The 11,424-nt window shown below is 35.3% G+C and overlaps 1 protein-coding gene across 1 annotated transcript; it reads left to right on the plus strand.

The window, feature by feature from the left end:
• Positions 1-1,540: 1,540 nt before the first annotated feature.
• Positions 1,541-2,844, plus strand: LOC131646956 (transcriptional regulator SUPERMAN-like). Its single transcript, XM_058916881.1, has one exon. It carries the CDS (start codon positions 1,601-1,603, stop codon positions 2,213-2,215), a length of 615 nt encoding a protein of 204 aa, XP_058772864.1. The 5' UTR covers positions 1,541-1,600; the 3' UTR covers positions 2,216-2,844.
• Positions 2,845-11,424: the final 8,580 nt, after the last annotated feature.

The following is an 11,424-nucleotide window of genomic DNA, read 5'->3' on the forward strand; positions in this document are numbered from 1 at the left end:
AGTGTGGGTAATGGGGCTTCAACCCCTCTGTGGTATGCGGACTGGACCGGGCAGAATTCTCTAATGAAATGTTATCCTTCTCTGTTTTCTATGGCTCTCAATCATGTGCAATCAGTTTGTTCTGCAGGTTTTTTTGAGAATAACTGCTGGAAGTGGTCACCGCCTCATCTCTTTGTAGCTGGCAGCGCTGCTAACGCAGTGGCGGAGAACGGATACAGGGTGGATGGGGAAGCTGAGGGTGCTGTTGTCCCCGGGACAGGGTGGCTGTCAGCGCAGGTAGACGGAGAAGCAGTCCCAGCTGCGGCTGAATCCGGCAGAGCTGCTGTGCAGCCGGTTTTTTTTCCTTTCGGAAGACGCTTCAACTTCAGATTTTAAATAAGGATGAACCTGATACATTCAAATGGAGATTGACTTCGGAAGGCATTTTCTCGGTTAAGTCTTGTTATGATTATTTCAAAGTTAAGCTTTCGGGTCCGCCGTTGAATGTTGAAAAGGTTAGGGCTCTTTCTCATCTTTGGAAAGTTAAGGTACCTTATAAAATCCTTTTTTTGTTAGAGATTTATTCACAATCGAATTGCCACTAGAGATCATTTGGTGAGTCGGGGTATCTTGATTGAGGGAGGTGACTCTAATTGTGTTCTTTGTTCGTCGGAGGAAGAATCTCTCGTGCATCTTTTCTCGGATTGCGAAGTGACGCTTAGAATTTGGCGTCGTGTTTATATGTGGCTTGGAGTTGGGGATTTATTGTCTTTAGAGGATTTTATAAAATTCTTCTATAATTATGCAAAGATCAAATGCTCTTCTAAGAGAGTTATCTTGGCGGTGGTTTGGCTAGCTACGATTTGGACCTTGTGGATTAAGCGTAACGCTATTATCTTCAAAAATGAATCTTTTAGCTTTATAGAGTGCATGTCGGAGATTGTTTTCGTTTCGTGGAATTGGCTTGGTTCTTTTTATAAGAAGGTGTCTTTGTGTAATTTTTATGGTTGGAATACCCAACCTCTCTTGTGTCTTGTAATCCTCTTTGTATTAGGGTGGAGCATCCCTTTTGCTCCCTGTAATTCCATTGCGTATTAAAAAAAGAAAACATGCAATTATAGAACTCATATAATTGAATAAAATAATAAATTACTAAATTAAATATAATGAATCATATTACTCAATTCAATTACTAATCAATGGCGTAGATGTCAAAGGAAATTATTGTCAATTAGTAATATCTTATGTTAAATTGATAAACAGACTGCCTTCAAAGGCGTAGATGCCAAAGGAAAGAATTGTCTTTATTAAGCTAGCTAGTTGTATTGTATGAGATAACAATTTATTATTAACCAAATATAATTGTTTTTTAGCATGAGTACTTTTCTTTTTTAATATAACTGGTAACATGTAGTGTCAAATCTTACTATGTTCCAAGTTCAAATTTATTAATGGGTGATACATTCGATTTGATGTTTTAAAGTTTCACTTTGTCTTCATAAGTTTATTAGTATACTACAGTATTTAAATAATGAGTTATTTATTTTTATGTTAATTTTGCTCTCCCATCCCATCACCAATTTATTTCTATCTTTGTATCTTAAATGTCAGTGACAGTACAATGGTGGCTACAGATATTGCCCTTCTTTCCATGACTACTACTGCTCAGATCCAAAAATCATCACAATCACAATCACAATCAAACCCTAACATCACCACAACCACCACTACACCATCATCATCATCAACTTGGATGTGGAACCCTAAACAACAACATCAAGAACAACAAGAAGATGAAGATTCATGGGAGGTAAGAGCTTTTGCAGAAGACACAAGGAACATCATGAACGCAACATGGCCACCAAGATCCTACACCTGCACTTTTTGTAGAAGAGAGTTCCGCTCAGCTCAAGCACTTGGCGGTCATATGAACGTCCACCGCCGCGACCGTGCTCGTCTTCATCAAAATCAACCACCGCTAAATTCCTCCTCTCATCATCCTTCTTCTCAGTTCATACATATCCCTCCTCTTAATGCTGGATTGTGTCTTTTTTACCATTCACCAAACCCTAATATCTCTTCCTTCAATGATTCTAATGGAGATCAATCTCCTTCTACTCTTCTCTCTATCTCATCATCTTATCCAACCAACAACTTGATGATGCAAAGGCAAATGCAAACTTGTTCTCCTACACCTTTTCATTTTCAGGCTAATTCAGCTAGAAACTATCAATAATAGCATCTCTTCTTTTTCTAACAAACCTGCTATCTGCACCTCCATAGACGATAAGAGTCATGAAATTGAAGAACTCGATCTTGAGCTACGATTGGGAAACAAGCCAGCACCGACATGAAAAATCTATAGCTATAACATAGATATATAGATGGATGAATATTTATTTATATTTCAAGTTATTAATTCATTTTAGTGTGTGTGAAGAATATTCAATTCTAAATTCATAAAAGTACTCTTATATATTAATTTGTTCTCTCTTTTGCAGTGAGTAGTGAAGAACAAATTAGTGTCCCGTAATTTTCTTGATGTCCAGCTAGCTTTTAGATGAAATTGATGTCTGTTTCTGGTTGGGGTTTTGGGGGTTAATTCAATTTAAATAATTTATAATTTTTTTTGGTTGATAAGTTTTGTTATTATGCGATTGTTTTTGTGGCTATGATTAAGAATTGCAAGTAGCTAGAAATTATAATGATGGAAAAAAGATTAGGGTTTTGAAGAAGGCACTGAAAGGTTGCAGTGAAGTGTCATTTTCTTGTTTACACACAAATATATGTTTCTGGGCATATATTTCCGTGGGGATTATTATTATTATTTTCTACTTTTTTTTTTCTTTCTAAATAATGATGTACTGAAGTTTACTGTTCACACCATTTTTTTTACCAAAAACTACAAACATGCCATTTTGATAATTAATTTTATTGTTGATATATTTAAGTTGAAGTGTTCCTCCATATACTTCATTTTCAAGGCGATGTTATTTATGGAGGCCAAGGTGTTGGAAGAGATAGCAGAATTAGAATATGCCTCTCTTGGACTATATAACATTTTTATAAAAGAAATGTTAACTTGTACAAGATAGTTAACTTACAAAAATAATACTCAAACATTACTATTAGAATTGAGCAGTGATCACTTTTCGCTATATCTGTTCATTAATTCAATTTATGGCTGTTGGTAATCTAAATTTATTCTATTCATCTTGTAATGAAATACCTGCTTAGGTTATTATTCTTATACATTAATATCAGTTCAGATTAATTTATTTCTTGCCCAAAAGGGTAATGGTAATGTAGAGGTGCTTTGGTAAATTTGGGAAACCAATCCTTTCTACTATTTAGTTGGATAGTGTGATTCTTCTTATTTTTTGCCCTAAGAGAAAATGATGTCATCGGTTTGATGTCATCATTTGGTGATTATCAGACAGTCCGAAGGCTCTTCTGGAATTGAAGTTTTTAGAGAATTCTACGATAGATCGAATTGCAACTATGTTGATAGTTGATTAGTTGATAGTTGATAAAAGATAGTTTTAGAGAACTGTTTAGAAAGAAGGCTATGTCATTGATTTCTTGGATGATAAATTACAAGATAGCAATTGCCTATTTATAGGCTCAAGTCACCAACCTCTCAATGGTGGTAAATGTTTCTACACTATATTAGTTCTTTCTAGAGTTTTCATGATAGTTTAGTATCATGATAGTTCTAGGTTCTTCTATTATTTTCATATACTTATAGTTCTAGATTGATCTATCATATTTATACACACTATAGTTCTAGATTGTTCTACCATATTCATATACACTTTAGTTCTAGGATATTCTACCATTTTCATACATACACCCTCCGGTCACTATTATAAGCAAAAAAAATGGTCTAATTCTTGGTCACTATTATAAGCAAAAATCAATTATTACTAAATCATTTAATGCTGTAATTCCTAAGATACCCCTATATTTCATTTTCCAATACTTCATTAAATTTAATAAAGAGGATATTATAGTAAATTTAATCAATGTTTTCTCCAAAATCTAAAAAGTTAACTACACTTAATTGAATTTCTTAATAATCGTGAAAACCATTTTTTTTGCTTATAAATGTGACCGGAGGGTGTATTATATTTAGAATATTCTAGAAATTTGTAGCAGTTTCAACAAGCTAGTTAAACTTTATCGAGTCAGAACAACATTGATATCTAACAACCTGAAAAACTTAAGTAACGTGAGACTCCAACACAATTTCAATTTCCATTGTAAATTTTTTCTTGCTTTCGCGGATAAGGTGCAGTGGTCCTCCTCCTACCTTGTAGAGTTTACTCCTGTCATCAGGACCATGAAGATTACAAAGGATAGAGGTTGATCCAATGTTTGGATTGAAACAAATTAGGCTTGTTGCTCAAACTTTTCAGAAGATTTCTTTGTTGCCTTGGCAAATCAAATATCAATGGATTAGTTGATATCTTTGTGCATAAACATCTTTTCATATCCCACATTAAATGGATTTAGTTTTATCTAAAAGACTTAATTCAAAAGATAAAATGTTGACTCCTGAAAAACATCAAGACTAATGCAACTTCAACATTTTATTAATTACAAAAGATTAAAGTTTACTAGATATTAGTTGAGATTACATCCGTTTCGTAATGAATGCTTGAAATTCAACACTTGGTCCGGTGGTTGTAATATCAATATTCTTAGGACACTCTAGAATTCATCTTACATTTTTAAGGGTTTAGGTAGCGGCTACTACGCACCGTGATACTAGTTTATTTTTGGAAGGCCAAAGAAAATGATAGTATGTAGAAAGCAGAATGCAGAAAGAAAAGAAGCTGCAAAACAGCAGCAGTCCCCCAACTCAGCTAGACAGAACCACAAAAGAGTCAACACAATAGACCCCTGCACCCTCATAGTAGTCATACTGTCAAAATATTTTTAACCAGTCACTTTGTTTGTATCTTTGCTAAGGTAACTTTTCGATTAAAAAAAAGGGGTGTTTGTTTATGTTCCATATTTGGTACTGTCATGAAATGACTGTAAAATCTCTACTTAGGAAGCAGCGCGCAGCTGCAAAATTAGTTGAAAGCGTAAACAACAAGTATATATGTTTTGTCTCAAGAAGAAAAAAAGGTACTAGCATATTCAATGCCATTAAAAAAGAATTTCCATTAATTTGTTTAATTAGTACTCGTCCCGAAAATAATTGTCACTATAAATTAGAAAGCAGTTTTGTTTTTTAATCTTTCTAGTAGTGTTTTAAAAACCGGACTGGTCATCGAATCGGTGAAGATACTGGGTCACTGGTTTATCGGTCGAACCACTGGGTCACTGGTCGAACCGCACGACCAAACCGGATTAAACCGGATAACTCGGTTGAATAGACCTGTCATTATATAGGTATAAAACCGGTCGAATCGGATGATTCAGTCTCTAAAAAAATATAACTAGCTTTTAAATTTTTTAAAAATATCATATTATAAATTCACAATTTCATAACTTAAATTCAAATTTTAAACAAAGGTATCACACATAACAAAATAGTAAAAAATTACAAAGTCTAATTGCAAACAAAGTCTAAGTATAACATAATCTAATTGAATAGTTTATAACAAAATAACTCCAATATGTACCAAATTTAATTCAAAATATGATCCTCCTAAAAAGAAAATAAAATAAAATTCAATATGTTTATGCTATTTAACAAAATTTATTAGCAAAGATAACAAATAGACAATAAAATTTTTAATTTGTCACTAACGAAAAAAAACTATGTGAGAATGCTATTTAAGTAATACACTACTAAATATATTTAAAAGAAATGTTAAAAAAAAAGTTTAAAAAATTTTTTTTTAAAAAAGTTTAAAAAAACAAAAAAAAAAAAGCAATTAAACCGCCGGTTTTCCTGGTTTTCACCGATTTGATGGCATACCCGATCTGACTATTGAACCAGACCGATTACCAGGCCGGTTCCCGATTCGACTGGTCCGGCCGGTCCGGTCCGGTCCGATTTTTAAAACACTGCTTTCTACTATGTAATAAATAAATTAATATTAATGCTAATTTTGAATACCAATAATTAAAAAAAACTAATGTGGTAAAGTTATTAATATTATTCTCCCCCTTTTATTTATCACAATTATTTTAGGACTTATTTCTTCAATTTTTTTAATTATAAGATTCACATTAATATTTTTTATAAAAAAATACCCTACTAAATTTATAAGAGCTTAAAAATAGTGCATTGCCTGTGTAAAATATTTTACACGGTCAGTGTAACACCCCGATATCCGCTGCACGCATCAACCGTGTCGGCCAACCGAGCATGTTACCGGCTTAATCAATAATCCCCCCTAGGTCCGCTTATCGGCTGCCCAGGAAATATTGTTTTTGCCTCCCGCAGGAATCGAACCATGTACCTAGGGGTTAAGTACATATTCATAGCAATTCCTGCTACCACTTGAGCTACTAGCTCAAGTGGTAGCAGGAATTGCTATGAATATGTACTTAACCCCTAGGTACATGGTTCGATTCCTGCGGGAGGCAAAAACAATATTTCCTGGGCAGCCGGTAAGCGGACCTAGGGGGGATTATTGATTAAGCTGGTGACATGCTTGGTAGGCCGGAAGCCCTGTGGGGTAAGCGGAAATCCAGGGTGTTACATTATAGCTCAAGTGGTAGCAGGAATTGCTACGAATACGTACTTAACCCCTAGGTACGTGGTTCGATTCCTGCGGGAGGCAAAAACAATATTTCCTGGGCAGCCGATAAGCGGACCTAGGGGGGATTATTGATTAAGCCGGTAACATGCTCGGTTGGCCGACACGGTTGATGCGTGCAGCGGATATCGGGGTGTTACAGACTTCGCGGAGAAAGAATCAGGGAAGTTCGAGAAGTACACCGACTTTAGCCCCTCTCTCCGGCTCCCCCCCATTCCTCCACCCCAAGGAAACACATCCCACCTGGGTGAATCTCGGACCGCCTTTCTCTTCACCGTCTCCCAACCGCCGGAGACCATCGGAAACGAAACTCTTCCCTCTAGTGAGAGGAGAGAGCGAACATTTGTTTTGCTTGTTGCTGTATGTGGAAGTGTATGACTTGACTCAGTTCCTCAATTTTTTTTTTTATTATAAAATTTTCCTACAAATCTACAAATGTTTATTTAATACATATGATTTTTTTAAAAGATAAATATGATGGAAAAAAAATTCGGGGAAAGGCAAAGGAAGTAACAATACCAGGATCAAAGTCAAAAAGAAAAAACAATTATCAAATACAATAAAATCAATCACCAAAAAGTAAGAACAACCAACAATAACAACCACAAAAACAATCACAAAAACGAGCATCAGTAAAGCTAGAGCTCTCCTCTCTGAGGACACCTAAAAAGAGCATCAGTAAAGCTAGAGCTCTCCTCTCTGAGGACACCTGAAAAGAGCATCAATCAAGCCACTCACCCATTTATAGGCTTAGAAATATGATAGGATTCTCTCGCCAGGCCCTCAAACTTCTTTGGCTTACACATATCATCCCAATTGATCTAGGCAATCTTAGACTCCCCTTTCACCCTTCCCCAAAGGAATTTCCTTTGAATCTTCACTATCTTCTTCCAAACCTAGACAAACATCTTTTGAAAAGATAAGAAAAAGATAGGAATGACGTTAAGAACAAAATTAAGAAGGGCGAATCTCCCACCTAGGGAGACATACCTATGCTTACTCAAAAGGAGTCTCCTAGAAATAATAGTAACTAGAGGGTCCCACGTAATCGCTGGGCGAGGGTTAGCTCTAATCGGTAGCTCAAGATACTTAAAAGGAATAGATTTCTTTTTGCAATGGAGAAACTCACAAGCAAAATCAAGGAAGTCCTGGTCAAAATTTACCCCGATACGAAAACTATTTGAAAAATTCACCCAATCTAACTTCATTTACCAGGTGAATAGGCAAGTGAACCATTATGTCAAAGAAACTTGGAGGAAATATCATCTCCAACTGACAAAGTATCTCCGCAATCTCCTCTTCTAAGTAATCTAAATGTTCCACTTATATAACTTTCTGATATAGAAAGCGGGAAAAGGAACCAAGACGAATTAGTGGGGTTGCCATCTCCATGGGCATTGTGCTTATAACTGCAATTTGCAACAAATACTGTAACATGAAATGCGCATCATGACTCTTGTAACCAGATATTTTTTTGTCAGCAACTTGTACACATTTTGAAATGTTTGATGCAGTCCTATCTGGTAACTTGGCAGCCTTTATAACTCCACAAAAAATCGACTTCTAGTGCGGAGTCATTGAGAAACATGCTTTTGCATACTCTGAACATCCTCCACCAATCTCCCTTGGATGAAGTCTTTCTCTAATTCCCAAATCTTGCAAATCATAGCGGGATTTAATATGATCTTTTGTCTTCCCCATGATGTCCAAAAGAGTTCCAATAATACTATCACATATGTTTTTTTTTTAAAGTGCATTACATTTAGATTATGGCACAATGTATTTTGAGCCCAATAAGGCAACTAAAAAAAAATTGACCTCTTCTTCCACGGGCCATCAACTTTCTTCTTTTTCGTCTTCCCAAATTCATTATTGAAATCTTTTAAGATTTCAAGGATTTATGCCCCGTTTAACATGGATGGTGCACTCCTATGTTCTTCTTCTTCTTCTTCTTCATTAAATGATTTGACATAATCTCTCCAAGAATGAGTTCTTGGTAAAAATATACGGTGGTCCATATAACACATCTTATGTCTGTATGTGAGGTACAACGAATTGATGTTAGATTTACAACATGCACACGCCAATTTTCCTTTGGTGCTCTAACCCGACAACATAGCATAAGTTGGGTAGTCACTAATTGCCCATAAAAGAGCTGCACACATTCGAAATGTTTGATTCATTGAAGAATCATATGTCTCTATGCCGAATTCCCATAACTCCTTTAGCTCCTCTATTAGTGGCTGGAGGTAAACATCGATATCGTTTCTTGGAGATTTTGGTCTAGGAATCAACAATGACAACATTGTATATTCAGGTTTCATGGACAACCAAGGTGGTGTGTTGTATACCATCATCAAGATAGGCCATTTACTATGAGATAAGCTCATTATCCTAAATTGATTAAACTCATCACTCGTTAAGCCAAGTCTTACATTGCGGGACTCACTAGAAAAATCTGGACGGAGCTCTTCAAAGTCCTCCCACGTTTTACCATCAGCAAGAGGCCTCAATTTCCCATCCTTTGAGCGATCTTCTTCATGCCATCTCGTTGACTCAGCTGTCTTTGAACACATGAACAACCTTTGTAGTATAGGAATCAACGGAAAGTGCCTCAAATTTTTTGCAGGAACTCTATAATCATTTTTCGATTGCTCAGAATCACATCCTTCAGTTGGAGCATTTTGTTTCCACCATGAAGCTTCATAAATAGTGCAATAATTGTCCTTTTCATGCTCTTTCCAATGCAATCGTTTGGGCATGCATGGATCTTTTTATAATCAAGGCCTAAACAACTTATCATGGGTTTTGTCTTGTAAAATGATACAGGAACGTTTAAATTAGGAATTGCATCTTTCAAAAATTCTAAGAGGGCAGTGAATGAGGTATTGCTCCAGCCGTGAAGACATTTCAACAAGTAGAATCGAATCGTGAATGATAGAGTAGAGAAGTCTTTGCATCCAAGGTACAGTTCTTGTCCATCTCTTTAATCAAATTGTAAAATGTTCTAGCATCATCATTGGGAACTTCACGAAATCCGTGTGCTTCTGCCCTATCTACATATATGTCATGCAATAAGCCAGGAATGTCATCATGTGATTCCTCTTGATCTTCTATCCCATCACCAATTTCCATAGACCTTTGTAGTTTCTCCCCGTGGTGCATCCATACGTCATAACCTTTTAGAAAACCTTTGGCTATTAGGTGATCCTTAATAATATCTCTTGTTTTCCAATATAAATTCTTACACTTGGCACAAGGGCTTAAAAGCTCATCTCCTTGAGGTCTTCTATTAGTGAAGGCAAAGTCTAAAAATTGAGTAACACCGTTGATGTACTATTGACTAAACCATGGAAATTTAGTCCACTCTTTGTCCGTCATTTTATAATCTAAATATTTGAAACACAGAACACAAAACACATTTAAAACTGAATGCATACATAACCCATACATGAACATATACAAAACTTATTAATTGCACTACAATTATTAACATGCTGCAATGACTTTAATTTCCAAAAACATAACCAAAACATGTTCTGTCATATGGGAGTAGTTTTTTTTATTTTCAAGAGATGCAACAAAATATAAGTTCTTGTTAGAAAGTATTATAAAACAAACTACTGAGTAGTATTATGAACAACAACCACAGTAGAAACCATATAGTAATGCACATCAATAGTAGTAGCACATCAATTCATCAAACCAAATCACTAAAATATAAACATCATTTCTTACCAACATAAATACAATCAGTTCACAATTTAAATATCAAGTCTAACACATAAACATCAGGCCACATCAGCAAACATGTATCAAATCACACCCTGTCCAAATTATAAACACATTAACATGCACATAAACATTATACAAATTCTAATAACCAGCTGCATTCCACCGTATCCAAATATGATTCTTAAAAAATTAGAAATATAGAGGGAAATCCAATTGACATGAGTTTCACTAACAAATTTACTGAAACTATTGAGAGTTGAAATCTGAATGACATAGGGTTCGAAGGCTAAACAGATTCACTATGTCTATTTCCTGGTTGGAAAAGTATTAACTTTACTCTAATAGTCATTTATTAAAGTATGCTTCTAATGTTTTGATGAAGATTGACCCAAGTGAATCTATTCCCTTAGAACCTACAACTCTAATAGTCCTAAGGATCGACAACAAACATGTTTTGATGTTTTACACAACAGGCACAAAAACTAAAACAACACCAATAACCTCAAATTTGAAAATATATGGATGACTAAGGAGGGCAACAAGCAGGTTGTTAACGCCTAAAGGACAACAATCAATTCACAATTTAAACATCAGTTCTAACACATAAACATTATAGTTCTCATCAGCAAACATGCATCAAACCCTAATAAAATCTATCCAATTCAAATCACCATTAACGGAATCAAACCCTAACAAAATCTATCCACTTCAAATCACTACAAACAGAATCAAACCGTAACAAAATCTATCCACTTCAAATCACCACAGTAAAATCTAACCCTAATAAACAGGTAAAAATGAAACCTTACCGTATTAGCACAGGTAGTCGACTACAACAGAAGCTTCTGTTGGTACAACAGAATCAAAACTGCAAAACAAAATAAGGATATGAGGAGAAATGAAAGCAAAATGTAAAAGACGAGGGTTATGAGGAGAAGCAGAGAAGAGAAATAGTACCAGGCTTAACGAGTCGGAGGGTTAATGAGGA

This window comes from Vicia villosa, linkage group LG2 (assembly GCF_029867415.1).
Source record: "Vicia villosa cultivar HV-30 ecotype Madison, WI linkage group LG2, Vvil1.0, whole genome shotgun sequence".
Classification (NCBI taxonomy): Eukaryota; Viridiplantae; Streptophyta; class Magnoliopsida; order Fabales; family Fabaceae; genus Vicia; species Vicia villosa.

What these genes read in the sequence shown, in the direction of transcription:
- LOC131646956 (XM_058916881.1), top strand. Translation starts at nt 1,601, where the DNA reads ATGGTGGCTACAGATATTGCCCTTCTTTCCATGACTACTACTGCTCAG.